This window comes from Osmia bicornis, chromosome 2 (assembly GCF_907164935.1).
Source record: "Osmia bicornis bicornis chromosome 2, iOsmBic2.1, whole genome shotgun sequence".
NCBI classification, from domain to species: Eukaryota; Metazoa; Arthropoda; class Insecta; order Hymenoptera; family Megachilidae; genus Osmia; species Osmia bicornis.
Window position 1 is genome coordinate 8,121,017 of NC_060217.1, and position 19,922 is coordinate 8,140,938.

The following is a 19,922-nucleotide window of genomic DNA, read 5'->3' on the forward strand; positions in this document are numbered from 1 at the left end:
GTGTTCTTACGATACTTTTGGCTCCGCGTGTGGCGAGTCGCTGGAGGGAGAGAAAGATTTTTGCACGTGCTGGGCGGGCCAGGTCATCGTCCTGCATCGTGGTAATTTATTTTAAACCCATGACAGAAGATCCGACAAAATTTCTCTCGGCATTGCGCAATCCCATCAGTTTCGTTTCTCGCGACCAATTAATGAAATCAAGATCGGTATAAAGATGTTTCCCTTTAATTGACAGTCGCGTTTGCGGGTCGACACGAACCATCTTGCGTTATTATATACGGATTAAGTGGTACTAAATTTGTTATGAAATGTGTCCGAGAAAAAAAATACTTAACACTTACCAAGACTGATCAGATAGATATTAATACCGGTTTTCATCCTTTATTCATTGGGTAGGTTTAATAGAAGGCTTCTGATTTTTCAATTAAACAAATTGATTCGTATTGTCTGCATTTTTAATTAAAACCAGTCAATATTAATTCTTCAAATAAATATAAATGACAAAAAAAAATTTCTAAATTATTCCCTGTTTATATAAACTATAAATATTTTTAAAAATCAGATTTGTAATTCTTCCTTTTTAATTAAAATCATTGTAAAATGATTTTCATCACAACTTTCCCATGGGTCCTATAATATACATCCTGTTATACATATAACTACAACATGGTTCCTGATTCCTCAGAACATATAGATTTGTTCAAAACTGAAGGTATACTCGTTTAGGGCCCTGCCTAAACGTTGTTTCAAGTTTTCGAGATAACTTTATCTCCGTCAATTCAGGCTACGATAACGAGATCGTAAAATTCAAAACATTACACGGTTCGTAACCCTTCAACTTTTAACTGCACCACTGATATTTCGGCATCGACCGTTGAAAACTTTTAATAACGCGTTCAACATTCGTCGATTTTAATACGCACGCGTAAATAATTTTCGCGGAATTTAATACTAAAATTTTAAATAAATACCCACCCCAATGTGCCTTAATAATATGTTCTGATGAAACAACCGTGAATTTTCTGTGAAAAAATAAAACAAGCTGTACTTTCTATAATTATGATGATTTTTAAGGGTGAATAATTATATAATAATTATGCCAATGACTAAAACCCCAGTAATCCCAAAGAAAATCAGTATTTTCAAATATATTTGAAAGAAAACACCATTTCATTTCTCCACCTTAATAGATTCATCCATCAAGAAGTTAAAATGTCTTAATCCTTGATACACGTTTAAATCCCATTGGAAACGGAACGGTCTCGATGCAGCCGGCGCGGAGCTCGTAAACAGTACGGAATGGAAACATTAATGTAATTTGATCCTGAGATAATTTTCCGTATAGCCAGGTAAGGCTCCATTGTTCGGCATTGTCCGTATAAAACGTGTCTCACGCGTGTCGAGCCTCATGAATGCATCCAGCAACAATAATAGCAACGCTCTCCCGCTGGGTGGGACAGCGAGTGCACTTAGAATCGCAGCGGTCGTACTTGTTGATGTTTTAACAACCCCACGTGCGAAAACGGAATGTAGAGAGCAACACTTTTAACCCCACCGATACCATCGACGTTCTGCCTTTTAAAGGAATACCCTTCGAGTTACCTAAAGCAGCCATACTCGTTCCAGCTTTTCGCTCAATTGCATACATCCCGGAACTAATTGCACGTGTAACGCGGCTACTGTTTAGAGTAAATATATTAGAGTTGAACGAGAATAGATAGAAGAATCTTTTGAAACGTTTCGATGTATTTTTGACCAAGAATGTTTTAAATATATCGAATGAGCATGGTCGCTGCTGAATTACACACACTCGTGCTTATTTTGTGATTCATCAGGTCTGATGGCTAATGACGAAAGGAACTTGGTATTTCCACGTTAAATCGATATATTTTACCACGTTAATCAAGTTGGTTCATTTTTAATCCTTTCACATTTTGTGACGCAATTTCATTTATGCGACAGATTGGATGGGTTTCTTATTTTGGTTTTTTTTCAACAAGGTTCTTTAAAATTTTCTTACGGTATCATACCTAGCAATATATGATTATTATGAAATAAAATTTAGAAAATGAAAATAATATGAAATACAGAATTCATGGTCCGAGGGTTAAACTATAGCCTATAATATAAGCTTGCATACAAATTCATCTGAAATAGATTTAATAAGCTAAACTATTCGAAGTGATAGAACTTTGACAACTCCTCTCCAACAACTCGTGCATAACAACGTTAACCAGTTGATAACATTTCAATGCTGGCAAGAAGTAAATCTTCCGAAACGGCAAACACGTTAGCGGAGTTTCCACGTTCATCAAAGTTAACGAACAGTTCGACAAAAGACATCCTTGCAAGTACGAGACTCATTGAATGCTATACAATCGAAAATTTTGCGAACATTCCTCTATTTCATCGCAGAACATTACTATTACATTAATAAGATACGGTGGCAAATAGTTAACTTACATTTGAAAAATTATTAAAATTCCTAATTAAGTCAATGGTCTATGAATTTTTTGTAGATTACTGCACTGAAATATTCTAAATATTTTAAATTATCCGTATTGTAAATTAAATATAAATATTTCTCTATAATCTACATTTTGCATTAGAATCCCCCAAAGAGCAAAAGTTAATGCAATACCTCGATACCACAGAGGACACCGATAAATTAACAGAGCAACCACGTATATCAAAATTAAAGCACAGTTCGACAAAGCATGTCCCCGTGCAAACGGCAAAGTTCTATAGTTGCATTAATTTAATAGCACCTAACAAGGTATCATCGAATCGACGATGCATCCAGGTTGCAACGACGAAACACACCGGCGCGGTGCAGGTTGAAAATAACCTTCTTCCCGTGATAATTACCGCTAGCACGTTTCGTGGCTCGAATGGGCTGGCCAGTTTCGAATTCGTGGCCCGGAGGTTTCGTGTGGGCTGCACTTTCCAGAGTGAGAGAGCATCGGCGTCGAGCTGCATTGCGACTCGCAATGCACGCACAGCCTTATACGGACGCGAGAAAGCGAGCTCTCTCGGCCTCCTCTCTTTCCCTTTCCTCCTCCGCCGTTAACCCGACCGATCCGGACCGTGGAACCTGGTCCTGGACATCAAACAGGACCAGATATGCTACGTTGCACCGCCAAACTGGTGTACGTGCGACCACGTTCCGTTGTCTGGACCAGGTGCAATCGACAGGTCGCTGCCGTTCCGACCACAGGATGCGTTCATTTATCGATTCTACGGACCGATCGAATACGAATATACACCCATCCGTCCAGAAATATTAGGACGTTTATACAATTTCATTTGCACCTCAACATTTCAGACTTGGTCTACCGACCGAGGGTAAAAAAAAAATGCATTATGTAACCCTGTCTATTATTAAATAAAAAATCTTGATAAGAGCACTTTAATCATTTTTTAAATATGTTCTTTAAATCTAAGAAATTAAAATGTATAATTAGATGGATGAAATATTGATGTTAAAATATACAATTTATTAACGAACGAATCTAAATAGATCGTCTTTGGTGTCCAAAGCTTTTCTATTCTTACGACGGAACGTCAAGAGAGATCTACGGAAGAACTTTGCCAGGATTAGATACCGACTATTTTCAGGTTATTCCCTATACTTCGTTTTTCACTGTTTTAATTTTTTTTCTGTTTTAATCAAGTGTTTCTTAATTCCATTGTATAATTAATAAAAGTAGCACTTCATTTTTTGTGTTAATTAATAACTCTTGAATCAAAGAAAGATAATCATGACCATTACTTACTTGTTTTTTATTTGGTTATATAATAAATGTTAAAAATTATTTTTCTTTCAATTTCGTGGTAGTAAATAAAATTATAATAAAATAAATAATAACGATAAACTTCATATTAATGTATTAATATCTGAAATTATAAAGCTCTCTGAATGATCTCTTAATACCTAGGAAATTCCAGGAAAATATCTTTGTAGTATCATGAATAACTCACGAATCAAATAAGATACCTAATGTAAAAGATTTGTATTCGAGTTTCTCTCAATATCGCTCAGTATTCAATAGATGATCGATATTGCTGTTATATTCCAGGGAAAAAATTCGCAACTATTATTTCTATCCAATTTCGGAACTTTATTGAAAGCGAACCATAGACGCAACTCTCAACTAGCTTCGTGCCGACATTTCTTATTCCACCGTGGTTTTCTCTTCGATTCATACTTACGAATTTAACTTTACTTCGGCAACGGTCGCGTTTACTGGAGATCGTTCGATGAAATTCAAGCAGAAGAGACTTCTGCCATTTTTACGTCATATAAGAGAACGAATCGAACATCAGCGGAGAAAAGATAGCAAATAAGGATAAAAAGCGAGAGAAGGGTAAAAACCGACGAGAGGGATGGAAAAAGTAAAAACTTGGAAAGCTGCAAAGCGAGCTGAACGTGTCCGGAAAGAAGACAAAATAGAAGAGTGGAACTAGGGAGCCCCGGGCAGAAAGAGAAATAGGAAGAAAGGGGCGGAAAAACCACCACCGATGTTACCTTACAATGTCTAGAGGGTGTTGCCTTTCTAACGGAAATTGTCTACAAGGTTTCACGGATTTTTCCTGACAAAGTACGGGATTTTCTACAGTACGTGAAAATAAGAAAAAAAAAATATTACACGAAAATTGGCTGTAAACGTATCGTTACAAAATTATAAGTTAATATTAAAATTAATCAAAAGGGTTAATCTTTTTACTTCAGAAATTATCAAAATTTATATTTCCTAATTTTTATACGTGAGGTACTGTATGATGAACTGTATTCCATTTCAGAAACTAGTGCAAAGAATTAATAACAGATTATTATATATTAAATAACAAATTCTGAAATATAGAAAATTTACCATGATTTCAATGACATAAAATTATCACAAAACAGCACCTATGACAAATCAATTTGAAGCTTAAAATTTGGAAGAAAAAAAATTAATCGATTCACAAGTTAAAAAAAAATCCTTTCACCCCTGAACTTCCGATTAATGAGATTTTATGAGATTATAGAGTGCATCAAATTATCTATAGAACAATTTCTTTATCGCCTGCAATTTACCCAGAGGGAACAAAGTAATCCCTTAAACTTCATCGAATCTATTATATGATTTCATTTTTTTCGAAGAAATTAAATAAATCAAAACACATTTCCTACATAATATCAAAAGTACACTCGCCATCAAATCAGGCTTCCCTAGGGCAAATGGTGATATCCCTAGTTTCCACCCTTCCCCTTAGGCGTTCACGAGGAGAATGACCATGCAGGGGAGGAGGTCCCCTATATATAGGTCTGTAACCCCCACCACTTGTGTATAAACTTTTACGCGGGTGAATTTGAATTAATATTAATTTTGTTATTTATACTTTTCAGTTATGCACTAAATAAGTAATATAAATGCTGAAAAATTATATTATTTAGTTTCTAATTTCTTTTAATATTAATATCATAAAAATTCCCCTATATTGCTATTTTCTTTATACTTATTTTTCTACAACTGCCATATCTTTAAATATAATTTATTATAAATAAACTAAACATTTTGCTAATAAATTCGATATTGCCTATAAGAATAAAAATAATCCCTTGGCAATGAAGGAATTTTTATAAAAGAAATTAGAGTGTTTCTTGTTCCCATTGTATTTTCCACAATTGAAATCCTCCTAGAGCGTAAGTATGGTTGGAATGGCAAAGAAAGAGAAAAATTCTTGGTGAATAGCTTTAAAGGAGAAAAGCTCCAGAGGGAACAAGTTCGGTATAATTCACGAACCATAGTACTTATCGAAAGTCGTGATCAAATGCTGTGTCCCCATGGAAAACAAAAAGCAAGCAACGAGAGAAGATAAAATGAAGGGAACTGCTGAGGGAAATAGAGAGTGAGAGGGAGAAGGCACGTTCCAGTTGGCACGTAAAAATAGTAACCTCGGCTTGGTTTTGCCAATTTAAGAAACTGTTTCGCTCAATCCCATTTCTGGAGCTCTCGACGAGGCTACGAAATGCCCTATTCAGACGATCTGTCGTTACTCCGCTCTTTCCTTTACTCCCAATCAAAAGGAACAAGTCGTTTAGGCCAACTTCCTGATTATGACTCTCCTTCTTAACTGATATATGAGTCATTATTTTTGAAAGTAATATAAATTCATTTTGTAACAAAAAGAGAACAAGAATAAATGGATAAATTAAAGCTAGCTCGAATGTCTTTTTCTCATATTTACATATTTGAGATATCTGAAATAATTTTTATTACCGGTTGCATATCCTTTGTTCAATATTGGAAAATTTTCCATTTATCATCAAAGGAATTTTATTTATCACGTAAATAGTAATTTTTTGTGTTTAAAGGAAAATGATATAATATTGACAATTTGCACCATTATATAAAATGAAATTTATAATTAGAAAAGAAGAATTTCATAACAGAATTTGTACAAAATACAATAAACGGTTAAGGAAATGTATGACTGCACCCTTTGATAAGGATCAAAAACGAAATGACTAAAATCGTTAAAATATTTAAACAAAAGCTGTCTTTTCCATATGAGAATTGAGTAGACGATTCTCTTTGGTCTGATCAAAATGATATGTATATTTAAATCTATGACAATTATGGTAATAAATCTTGAGATATAATTGATAACCTTTCGATAAAAAAGTAGAAGAAGAAATGTTACGGCTGATGTACCTAATAAGCCAATTAAATCAAACTCAAGATAACAACCATTACTGCATAATAGTTTCAAATAATAAATCATTGAATAATACAAGAGCATTACGATGCTTCACTGCAATACGTGTGTACAGAATTTTTTCCTTTCAATAAATCAATAATGAATGAATCAAGATTCATAGTGTAAATACATGATCTGTTTGATTTGAAATAATCTATCAAACATGCTGAAAATGCTAATGTTTGGTGCTCCATAAAGTTGATATAACTTTTGAATGCTATAAATACATAATGTACATACATATTTTATACGCCATTTCGTACATTTACCCTCGTAAATAGCTACCCTTTTTCCTAATAACTTTTTCCTAACACAGGCTTATAAGTATCATTTTTAGAATGATATTAGATAATATTTTCCACTGGTTTGAAAATTGCAAATGATTAAGAAATATATCACATACCTCTTAATGCATCCGCCGTTGTTGCCAGAAGACCTTGCAGACTTCTGCTATGATGATGGATCAAATCGTGAAAATCTGCTCTGGCCTGATGTCTTAATTGCTCTTCGGTCTCCCGGTTGCAGCACAAACCAGAACAAGTTGCTGGAACAAAATTAACATTTTACGTCAGCTACGAAATTATGCAGAAAAATAACTAAAAAGATTTTTGAAGAATTTCGGCAACCCTCGTACACTATTGCTTCAAAATGTATAAAAGTATACTTCTATTATTGCAAAATGAAATAATATTTTTTTCTATCTAACTTGTCAAGTCACCAATGACATTCACAGAATTAAACCTGTTAACTTTCTATTTGTCAAACTAGAGAACAGATTACTCCCAATCGAAAAAAAAAAAAAAAGAATCATAAAATTATTCATTTGCAAAATAGCATGAGATCTCAGATCAGCTATCAGGTCGTTTCGTGGAGGCAAATGAAATTCCTTAATTCCAAGGAAGGCGCAAGTAGATAGCCGGTAATAAAACGTGAATCGACGAATTCTTGGTGAAAAATCATTTCAATAATGGCTCGACGTTCTTTTGAACGGGCCAATTTAGCGTGACACGAAAACACGAAAAGGAGATTCCGCATCTTCTTCGCCTCGTACAATTACGGTAGAATGACGATTGCTCGATAAAATACGATAGACTGGCTCGTATCTATGTCGCAAGGGTCATGGACGGACAAATAGAACGAGGCTAACGGGATCCTCAAGAGGTCCTGGCTCGTTTCAATAGGTCCTTTTAGCCTCATTCCACTTTGCATCCACTTCTTTCCATTCGCCACCCATCGTCCTTACTGCAAACGTACGTGCACCCTATTCCGCATGCCGTATTGCACCCTTACCATTCGACGACAGTTGTTTACTAACGGACAGATTTTCACCACCCTGATTGGACTAACTAAGATTTTTTTTCAGATGGACCAAGTGCCTTAGTATTATTAACGATGTCAAGTGTTTAATTTGCATCTTAAATTCTTAGAATTTAAGAATTTGAAAATTGGAGACTTTGAGAATTTGGGAATTTCAAAATTGGAGACTTTGTGAATTTGGAAATTTTAGAAACGTAGAATTTGAGACTTTAAGAATTTGGAAATTTGAAAATTGGAGACTTTGAGAATTTGGGAATTTCAAAATCTTGAAATTTCAGAATTTCAGAATTTTTAAATTTTGTAATTTGAGAATTTAAGAATCGAAGAATCTTAAAATCTTAGGATTCTGGAATTAGAAAATTTGAGAATTTGAGAGTAGACCTCCAAAATCCGGCACTGTCCACGCTGACGAATCATTCGCATATAAACCAAAAACGATAAATACGTAAACGAATGTTGCAAAAGCATCCTTTTGGTCGTTGAAGGAATCGAACAACTAACCGTGGACGATGAATCATGAAGAATCGTGACAGGGAAACAGCAGGTTTTTCTTGGCTATACCTGGACACTTTCTGTGTGGCGTTACCTAGGTCGGTCAAGGCACTCCTAATAGCGAATACAAAAGGAGCCGAGAAAGAAAGAAATGGAAAAAGGAGAGGACAGCTTGATGGCGTGTCTCTCCTGACAGGAAACTTTACGATTCTTTACCGGTTTTATGGAACGTTTCACAGCCTCGAGAAAAGAAGAAGACTTCTCGATAGCATGTGAATTTTTTTAAAAATAACGCGATTAGAGAGAAACGAACAAGCAATAACGCGACAAATTGCATTCCGTGGGGGGGATACAAATTTATCAGTGATAAGCAAGTTTTCGTAATTATTTTGATAACACCGTCCAAACATTACTTCATCGTTATAATTAAACGACAGCACCGTGTTACAAACTGTTACGCTGTTGTACAATATAAACTGTTTCTAAGTACGTTAATGAGTTATTCAACTATTGCAAATGATGGATTTTGAAAATAGAAAAATAGAAAGTTTAAAATGGAAGACTTAAAACGATGCCCAGGGATGTAGTCCTCCTTAGACCACCCTTTAATCCGACACTGACTTTTTCTATTCTTATACAAATTAAACGCAAATTATTTTGAATACAATTATCTTTATTTTAGTGCCTTTAGGTTTTAAAGTTTTAAACCTTAAACGCTCCATTTCTTCCAAAAAATATCTTTAATTCGTAAAAAACTCATTACAATTTATCCACTACTCCATTACCTCGCACTCCTTATTTATCTCGAAAGAACAGTTACAGTTACCAAGAAACTAATCTCTGTCGGTGTTTTAATTAAACGATTCCCAAAGAAAGAAACGACGAATCGAACTCATTTGCAAGTAGCTGTTTTCGCTGACCACTGTCCGATAAATATACGTATATCCGATCTCTTAATGTCGCGAGGAACAAGAATCCCTGTATACCTGCGCGACGAGTTTCAATCCTGAATCATTCGAAACAGCGGAGGCGCCACGAATAAAGATAGAAAAAGAAAAGGAAGGAGGATGAATAAAAGGAACCGACAGTGAGAATGTCCCGAACGGTTTACGATGCGCCCAAGGGTGGTGTGGCTCATGGCGAGACTATGAAACAGCTTCGTTCTCACGGCAAATGCCATACGTACTTTTTTTTTTCTCTGTTCCTTCTATAATGTATCTATAAACGCGACAGACGAAATTGTATTCTAAATATATTGTTCTCTAGGACGTTCCCATTTTGCTGTTGATTAAATTTGAGAAAATGGTACAGTAAATCAAGAAAATATTAAGGGCACCTTATTTTTTTTTTGGCAATCACTTTTAACCCTTGGAAGAAATAATTTTATTTTATTTTTATTTTCTAAATTTTAGACGTATCATTGCACGTTTCATAGGTCTGGGTCACAATTATCCCAGGAGTCATCGCTGATATTAATTTTTTTGTAAACTAATATTAATACTACGAATAGCTTCATAATTGAAATTTTGTGAATTATTATAGCGAGTGGTAGAATCTCCATTGTTTATCCCTATTTTACCTAAGACTTAGGAAAACCTACCATGCTCGGTAGCATGGTAGGTTTTCCATTTGCAAAGAAATTATTAAGTCAACCTACTTTTCACGCTTCATGTATTTGACGTGTGCCTACTTGAAAAATGCAGAAAACGAAGCAACCCTTGCCAAATTGCTCGGTACTGCATATAGGTTTATTATTCCCTTCGCTGAAGTGTGAAGAACGCGCATCAATTTCGTGTCAATAAGCAGCAGAGGGTCGAGTTTCCCCATTTTCATACCTGAGTAACTTGGTTAATCTTAAACATAGTTTACTCGAATAGAACGTAATGAACTCATTAGTGGTAATTAATAAAGAAAGGAACAGAAACTTTATGATTAAAGTGAGCTTGCTTCTAAATATAAAAAAAGAAATTTCTAAAAGAAAAGAAAAGAAAAAATAATAGATATTTCCTCCAATTTTAACTAAAAAAGTATCAGATGTATAAATTTTTAACTATACTCGTTTTCTTCAATCTCTCCATATTCCGTTGTATTATATAACAGACAATTATTCTTCACGTTGAAATGCGATCCTATCGTCTGGAAAAATTGATTGTTCGAACAGGACATGATTATCCAATTAAATCGAATAATCGGAGTTTCATTGTATTCATCTTTTTAACCGTCAAACCATGTGGGCTATTTGCAGATACTTTTTCTGCTATTTCCCGATAACGAACGCCACTCGACTGCAGTTTTTCGAATAAAAGCAGCATAGATATCCGTCGATCGATATTGCAATTAATAATCAAGCTTCCATTTTTCTGTTACGCTAATATTTACAATGTTAGTCAACTATCACGATATTAGCAATATAATTAATAGTATTTATCGAATTATTCCTTCATTATAAAAAAAAAAAAAAATTGAAACCTCTTTTTTTTAAACAACTCCGACCGAAAAATATTATTAATTTCCATTAAAAATGCTCAAAAGATTGAACCAGAATAACTAAATTTCATTATCCCTTTTTAGTCACTATTTTATATTTGAATATTTTCCCGCGCTTCAATGACAATTATTTTAATAATTGAAGTTACTATAATTTCTTTAAAATAAATCTTCGATCAAAACAAAGAAAATACACCAAATTAATTTCTACGTCGAATAATAGGTCGACTGTAAAAAAAAAAATAATGAAAATCATGAAGTGGATTTTATAAATTGATTTATCCGTTTAAATAAAGAACATTAACGTCACGGTACTCGAATCGGATACTCAACCCTACCGATTATCTCTCTCCATTTTCGCAGTTAGGTGTGACGTACGACACTTGACGCGGGGAAGCGCATAAAACCGGAAGCTACATCAGCGACCCTTCGCCCTCGATTCGACGAGTAGTTGCAACCGTGTAAAGTGGGTTAGAACACGATCGTTCAGGGAGAGAGGTATTCGTTCATTCAGCCTCTCGCGACCGGTAATAGCCCGTATCAGAAATCGTCACGCGATCGGTTTCGTAAATAATTCCATTTACGAGACAACTTTAACAGCCTCAACCAGCTCGCGATAAGACAACTTTCTCCCGCGATCGAAACCGCCCCTTATTACGCCGAAAACAATTAACAGCCGACCTCTGACAAGCTTAGATAATTCAAAGTTCGATGGGAATGAACAAGATTACGCGAGGTGTGCGGAAAACGAAACGAGATTAAACGCTTGTCTTGAAAACTGATAACATTATAGCCACGTACTCTACATTAGCGTTATGATACATTAACACCTGCAAATAAAATAGATACTTGCTTTCAATTTCCTAAGAAAACATGTACAAGAATATTAAACTAAAGTTTAATGTATCATATTTAGACGAAAGAGTTTCATATATTGGCAGAATAATTTTTAAAGGAACAGTGTAAATGGAAACGGGAGCAGAATAAGAATGAGCACCTTAATTACGAGGCTAATTTATATTCGTTCGTGTCGATCAAATAGAAACTGAAATTAATTAAAATAAATGTCACATATCAATGCCAACAAGCACCGTCAGTATAGTACAGAAAATAATATTATCTATAATTAATTTCCTTAAAACAATAGAAATTTCATCCGATCATAGAATTTATTCATACCTATTAATGCATTCATCGGCATTGTTAATTAACAAAATTAATTAATCCCTAGAACGTAACTTTATACACGTAATTAACCAATTGGTTCTCGTCATGGTGCAGAATTCTCAATACACGGTAAACTCCGACTAACAAAGCTACCGCGGAAAATTTCGCTGGAATTTCGAACGAATTTTAAACTGTTCCGTACGTGTTCGTTACGTAGTTTCGTCCAGAGAAGAATTAAATGACCATCTAATTGTGTAATGAATATAATAATAAGAAATAAAAAATACGATATACTATAGTAATAACAAGAAATATAATAATAAAAAATATGGTATAATATTATATTTTTAATAAAAATAAGAAATACAATAATATTATTTACTATCTCATACTTCCTATTAAATTGTATTAAAATTTTATAAAATACTCGATTCTCAACGTGACTCGACGTTTATTTAAACATATCATAAATTCGTCTTTAAAGGAAACTGTATAAAATACGCGACAAAATGGTGGTCCATATCGGTTTGGTATCGGCGGAAAATATACCATAAAAGATACCTATGATATAAAATTGATCGCTCTCACGGCAATTGAGAAGAAATTTTTACAAGAAGCACTTAAATGTTATTTGATGCAATAGAATCAAGTGTCGTTTAATGTAACGACTCTCGAGGACTACCAAATGAAACTTCGTAATTAGTGTGAAACGGTTATAATCAAGATTTCCAATTCGTTCCATGCATCAAACTCTCTCGACGTCAGACGTTTATTCTTTCCGAAATTCTGCACCAATGGTATCATCGCTCATAAGCGCGGGCGATTTAAATCGTAAACTGTTTATTCGATTCGAGCTGATTTACTTTGATAAGATTTTAGCACAAACACGAAGCAAAGTTATGGAACGGTAAAGTGCGATTTGATGTTCGAAAATTATCGATAAAGTTTCAATAATAGCAAAGCAAACGGTCACTTACTTTTAGCCACATCCTCCGGTGTGTTTTGCTTCGCAGCTGCGATCGAGATATTCTTGCTGTCGAAGAAAGGCTTCACACGTTCACAATCAGCGAACACCGATGCGGTATCGTTTTTTGGATGTTCGGCGAAACGCGGCGATCGAGAGGACACGAGATCGGTGCAACCGCATAATAATATCACGATCGACACAGGTGCCAGAATTGCACGACGATACCTCTGTGTTATTTTCATGTTGGTAAAATGTTCGGTCGGTAAATTGAACCGATAACAAAGAAAGAAACCGAGAAGAAACGAGCTTAAAGGGCCAGTAAGTTCGGTAAATCGTCTCGAAAGTGAGGAGAAAATGGAACGAGAAAAAAAAACGGAGCACGGGCTAGACGAGACGAGACGATTCAATTTCTCTTCCTCCTCCTTCGTCGCGTATTCGGCACGATCGTTCGAAGAGTCATCAACCGCGGTACGAGACGCGACTTCCCCTTTCCTTCCCGTTCTTCGAATCGGCCGCGCTGTCAAACGACACAGCAATGACGAGCAAGGGTGTTGTTACTGCGAGATCTCGAGAAGCGCGACTCGTGCATTTGGTGTGATCACGATGGACGGAGAGGCGAGACGATGACTATAGTAATCACGACATGCACTATCGAGACCGCGCGACACCGTGTTATGGCCCGCACACATGCACACTCGACCACTTTGGGTACACCACAATAATAAGCACACACATGCACGCACGTTTAACCGCACGCAAGCATGCATGCATGCACAACGCGACGCGCCTTCCACGAGTAGCTCGATGCGACTGAAGAAGTGCTCAGAGTGGCACCGCGTATTCTCCAATTCGACCGACCGGCACTTTCCCCCACCACCGCTACACGCGCTCCGATTCGTTCGCGACTCTACATCCTCTCCCGCCTAACTTCGAATCTACTTGTTTACCTATCTTCCTTGCCTACTTACCTACCAGAACGACACTCTTTAATGTTCTTTAAAGACGTTGCGTGCCGCCACTGACCACTGTCCTTTTGTATAATTTTATTCTAATTAATTAACAATTAACTACGACATGAAATAAAATTATTAACAGACCAATGCAGTTGGTTAAAAAAGTTTACAGAAGTGCATGAAACAACTTTGTAGCAATCAAATGTAAAGTTTATTTCTAACAGTAGATAAAAATGTATAAAAATAGTTTTGAAATTCAAGGTATAAAAAGTACTGTTTTATACATTGTCACGGTAAATACACATACAATGATTAAATAAATGTTATTTGCGTTCTTGTTTGATTCACTTGCCACACATTCAATGCCTCGTATTCTTCGATGCAATCATTAACTTGATCGGGTTTAAATCCTTTACTGGTACATCGTTCCAATATCTCCGACACTTTAATAGTTTTCTTATCGCCTGCTAGATCTCTGATAAGATAGAAGATACGATTCATTGGATTTTGCTGTACGTTGGATTGTAACGTTTCAGAATAATTAATAGAATGTTTAGACATTTCTATCAATCTATTCGCCTCGATGATGTCGTCTTTTTCAACTACGTCTGCTAATCTTAGACGGGCTAATGCAGTTGATAAACGCAGTAATGCCAATAAATTACGCGCAGAGGTGAAGGTTTTGTCCTCACTATTACGAGCTGCTCTCCTCATTTCTACATAGGATTCTAAAAATAACAGTTGTGTAACATATACTAATAATAACATTATACAACAAAATAAACTCCATGTCTAAAAAATTATGATAAAATCCCTTACCAACTAAATACGTTGTTAAGACTTCTGGAATAACTGGCTGTTTTGTTTTGCACAGAGTAATATATTTCCTAATTAAATTCATATCCAACACATTCGAATCTGTGGGGGGTTGTATACAATGCTGATGAACATAAGTTATATGTTGAGCCAATCTAAAACGAGTATCCTACATTAGTTGTTATATTCTATGCAAACGTTAATACATATTTGTGTAAATACTAACTTCAAATCATTATTACGATCCGCTCGATCTTGAATTAACCATAATAAGTCAAATCGCGATAATAAAGCAGCAGGTAATTGAATATTTTGTTCGATCGTCCTTTTTGGATTATATCTACCGTACGCAGGATTTGCAGCAGCTAAGATTGAAACTCTTGCATTTAACCGAGTTGTAATGCCTGCTTTGGCAATTGATATAGTTTGCTGTTCCATCACTTCGTGAATAGCTGTTCGATCTGCATCTGCCATTTTATCGAATTCGTCGATGCAGCACACACCTTGATCAGCGAGTACTAAAGCTCCCCCTTCGAGCATCATCTGCCCAGTTAAAGGATCTTTCATAATTGAAGCAGTTAAACCTACTCCAGAAGATCCTCTGCCAGTTGTATACTGAGAACGAGGAGCCAATCTTGTTATGAATGAAAGTAACTGCGATTTGGCAACTCCTGGATCACCCATCAAGCAAATGTTGATGTTACCTATAAATAATATGTACATTAATATTCAGGAAGAAATAACGCGCATGTTGTATTGTAATCGTAGATAAATAGAAGGCATACCTCTGATCTTAATATCATCTTTTTGTTTATCTGTTCCACCAACTAGAAGTAATAACAGAGCTTTTTTAACGTCTTCAAGCCCATATATTTCTGGAGCAATAGATTGAGCTAATTTGCTATAAAAATCATCTTCCATTAATATGGATAATTCTTCGGTGGTCAATATAGCGCTACTATCATCAACTGTGTCAGAATTAGTAAGGCAAGTAATCCTCTGAACCAGAAAAAATATTTATATTTAACTAACACGAATATTAAAATGAATTAATTATAGTATTACTAAAAAACATCAGCTTCGTACATGTGCATCTATATACGTTTCATTCAAAAGAGCTGCACCAGCTCGAGTAGAGAAGCCAGATTTGATGATAGGTAAAAAAATGCCTGTAACAAGTATGTGGTCTCCAGGTAAGCACTTTCTTGTTACTTCACCTCTACAATATACTGACAGTGTTCTTGGAATGTGGCCTACAGGAACTTGATCACTCTGAAATAGTGAAGGTAATTGTTACCAATAAATAGAACCAACTAATATTCTATACACTTACATGTTCTTGTATTTTTAATTCTTGAAATTTTATAAATTTTGATCCTCTTGTTTGCATCTCTAATACTCCACCAGATTTATTTATACGGCAGTCATCACTAGGACATGTTTTTAATGGCATGTATTTAAGAGAGTGTACCTGAAAATAATAATCTTAATAAACTCATATTCCACATTAAAAATAAAAACATTAATATCTTACTGGTTGAAATGTTTCTGCACCACATTGGTCACATGTGTATGTAGCAACAATGAGTAGTGGCATTACATCACTACATCTTGTTACTATGCCCCGTACTGTAACTAATTTTCCTATTTTATCTGCTTTTATATCTCTCACTGAATAGTCTTTTGCTGCATCAAAATCTTTGAAATATACTTCACTAAAATATATATTCAATTATTTAACATTACAAATGCAGATTTAAACTTGTAGAACAATAATATACAAATTAATGTGAAAATAACATACAAACGCCTCATAAGTTCTGGAGCATATTTATTTCTGGGATCATGTTGTTCACCAAGGTGAATATTACGGCTTTCCATTAATAATCTATGCTCAATATATACATCTAAAGCATCTTTCGGGGGTACAGGTCTCTCTTTAAATTCAGGTAGCATCTCTTGAATAAGCTGTGTAATGTGATTTTATTTGTATCATTCTTTATTTCAAATTTTATATTAAAATCAGGTATAAATATCTGCAATTATATACACAAAATAAATATAAACTTACCTCTAAAAGTAAATTGACATATCTTCGTGTATTACTTGAAATAGATAATGCTAATTCGTCATCAAATTCATGAACATCATCTAATTCTATTGTGATATCAACTTGTTCACGGTGAGCAATATTAGTGAGTTGCTTTCTATATTTAAATACCTTTTCACCAGAACTGTCATCCATTACCATAAACTCCGTTAAGAACGTTTTCAATTGTTCTAATTTAATACATATAAAATAAATTAGTCTATATAATAGGTACGGTACATTTGTGTAAAAATTTCAATGGTTAAATTATACTTAGGCTACAAACACTTACCTCTGGCTTTTGTATAATCTCTCAATACCTTGGACGGCATTTTTTATAAATTTATTTTTAAAATTGGGTTTAAATTTAATTTAGATCTCTCCTTTGTCTAAATAAATCAATCTCCTGTAGTATGCTAACGAACGCAATTATACTTCTCAGAGTATTCTTCCCGCTAAAATTGAGCAGAATGTTTACAGCGCTGTAGTACAGCCAAAGAGTAGGTATAATAAAAGGGGACACTACTTGTAGAGAAAGACGGTTTCATTCATCCTTATAAGAATTTTCCTTCGCAATATTTATTAAAATTATTTATTCGATTATGTTTCGGATAACGAGAAATTTTCATAAAATATTTTAAACATTAGATAGATAATAGCTTCTATATTAAAATTTGCAAAGGGAGTGTCGTCTCTTGTTATATCTACTCTTTGGTACAACCGGATGTTAAGTTAGGTCTGATTGAAAAAGTCAGGTCTGATTGAAGGAAATAGAAGGTTAGGGCTAATTCATGTCACATGTCCATGTCAAGTTTCTACAGTATTTTAAACTAACAAAATGGGAAAAGCGAAGAAAGTAAAGCCTTCTAAGGGTGAAACAAAACTTCCGAAAGTTGGATTGATAGATCAAATAGAAGAAGATAAAACAGTAAAATCAAAGAACAGAAATAAGATCAGAATTCGCAATGATGCAGATGGAGAGGTTACATTTGTATTTTATAATTCTGAATAATTACTCTTAAAATTGTTTTCCATTACTGCTTACTTACTATGTTTTTTATTATTATGCAGTTCGTGGAGCCTTCTCTTACAAAAAGGATTTTATCACAAGCCAGACAGCAACAGATAGAAATTGAAGAAGAAAGTGGAATAAGACCAACATCAAAATCTACAAGAAAACCGTTAGTAAAACTTGGAGCTGAGCTTAGTGATACAGAAGAACAGTCAAGTGAAGATGAACTGAACGATTCACACTATTATGAGGATATTCAAATAAATGAAGAAGATGAGCGAGCTATAGAAATGTTCATGTCTAAAGATCCTACACCAATGAAAACATTAGCTGACATAATACTGGAAAAATTAACAGAGAAGAAAACAGAAATTGAAACTCAGTTTTCAGATGTAGGTTCTATGCAGATGCAAGATTTAGATCCAAGAGTTAAAGCAATGTATGAAGGAGTCAGAGATGTTTTGTCAAAATATCGAAGTGGAAAATTACCTAAAGCATTTAAGATTGTGCCCAGCTTAAAAAATTGGGAACAAATATTATATATTACAGATCCAACAAAATGGTCAGCTGCAGCAATGTACCAAGCTACTCGTATATTTGCCTCTAATCTTAAAGAAAAGATGGCACAAAGATTTTATAATTTAGTATTATTACCTCGAATTAGGGATGACATAGCAGAATATAAAAGACTGAATTTTCATTTGTATCAAGCATTGCGTAAAGCATTATTCAAACCTGCTGGTTTTATGAAAGGAATCTTACTTCCACTTTTAGAGTCTGGAACATGTACATTAAGAGAGGCTGTCATCATTGGATCTGTAATTGCAAAAAATTCGATACCAATTTTACACTCTTCAGCAGCAATGTTGAAAATTGCAGAAATGGATTACACTGGAGCAAATAGTATTTTTCTTAGAATATTTTTTGATAAAAAGTATGCTCTACCATATAGAGTTATAGATGCTGTTGTATTTCATTTTATTAGGTAAAAGTTATATTTCATTTAAATTACATAATATTTTTTGTAAAGATTCTAATCTAATAATAATATTTACTTATAGATTTGAAAGGGACCCTAGAGAACTGCCAGTTTTATGGCATCAGTCATTATTAGTTTTCGTACAACGTTACAAAGGTGATATTAGTTCTGAACAAAGAGAAGCTTTGTTGGGACTATTAAGAAAGCAATCTCATCATTCAATTACATCTGAAGTACGAAGAGAATTACAACATGCTAAATGCAGAGATGTAGAACTTACAGAACCTAAACCAGAACCAATGGTTTGTTAAATATTCATGTTATATCAACATGTATAAATTTGTACTGTAATTATTCAGAACATTTAGTAAATTATTAACTTTCTTCATAGTATAAGATCTTTTACATATTCTAAAAAAACTGTTAATATTTTACAAATAAAATGTGACATGTAAATATATGAATTTATATTAATATATGTAGAAACTTGATTTTTATACATATAATTTAATATATAATTAAAAAGTACGAGGAACAAAGTGAATGTTAATTTAAATTCTTCTGCGTAAACGTTTATACGCAAGTGGTGGGCCGGCACAGGCCTATATCTATGGGATCTTCTCCCATACATTGTCATTTTCCTAAGGATAGCGTTTAGGAAAAGGTGTGAGCCTGAAGAAGGGAAAGTTTGCGGGAGGATTTTTTATGTTGTTACTTCCTTAGTTTTCTGCTAGATGGCGCTACCTGTACCGCTTTCGGCGGGGGAAGATTTTTTACAATTTTTTAAATTGTAGCATGCGTAGTACCTTGTATATAATCAAATAATTATAGTATTGTATAGAATACAATTGTGAATTGTTAAGAAATATTTAAAATAACTATTTTACAAAAATTAA

At 34.4% G+C, this 19,922-nt stretch overlaps 3 protein-coding genes across 3 annotated transcripts in view; 1 reads left to right on the plus strand and 2 right to left on the minus strand.

The window, feature by feature from the left end:
- Nucleotides 1–14,239, minus strand: part of LOC114875648 (division abnormally delayed protein) — a 107,671-nt gene extending 93,432 nt beyond the window's left edge. Inside the window, exons 1-2 of the mRNA XM_029186176.2 lie at nt 13,188–14,239; nt 7,151–7,291 (exon numbers count right to left, since the gene is read on the minus strand). Coding sequence (XP_029042009.1) covers nt 7,151–7,291; nt 13,188–13,419 — 373 coding nt within the window. The 5' untranslated portion in view covers nt 13,420–14,239. The remainder of the gene's footprint in view (nt 1–7,150; nt 7,292–13,187) is intronic.
- Nucleotides 14,240–14,322: 83 nt separating this feature from the next.
- LOC114875643 (DNA replication licensing factor Mcm7) lies at nt 14,323–17,536 on the minus strand. Its single transcript, XM_029186134.2, has 10 exons — nt 17,328–17,536; nt 17,018–17,226; nt 16,751–16,914; nt 16,481–16,661; nt 16,280–16,417; nt 16,033–16,218; nt 15,732–15,945; nt 15,173–15,650; nt 14,950–15,101; nt 14,323–14,858 (listed from the first exon to the last, which is right to left on the minus strand). The coding sequence occupies exons 1-10, from the start codon at nt 17,365–17,367 to the stop codon at nt 14,443–14,445; spliced, it is 2,178 nt and encodes a 725-aa protein (XP_029041967.2). The 5' UTR covers nt 17,368–17,536; the 3' UTR covers nt 14,323–14,442.
- Nucleotides 17,537–17,765: 229 nt separating this feature from the next.
- LOC114875650 (bystin) lies at nt 17,766–19,502 on the plus strand. The gene is made up of 3 exons (XM_029186179.2): nt 17,766–18,017; nt 18,107–19,032; nt 19,109–19,502. Exons 1-3 carry the CDS (start codon nt 17,874–17,876, stop codon nt 19,335–19,337), a joined length of 1,299 nt encoding a protein of 432 aa, XP_029042012.2. The 5' UTR covers nt 17,766–17,873; the 3' UTR covers nt 19,338–19,502.
- The last annotated feature ends 420 nt before the right edge of the window (nt 19,503–19,922 follow it).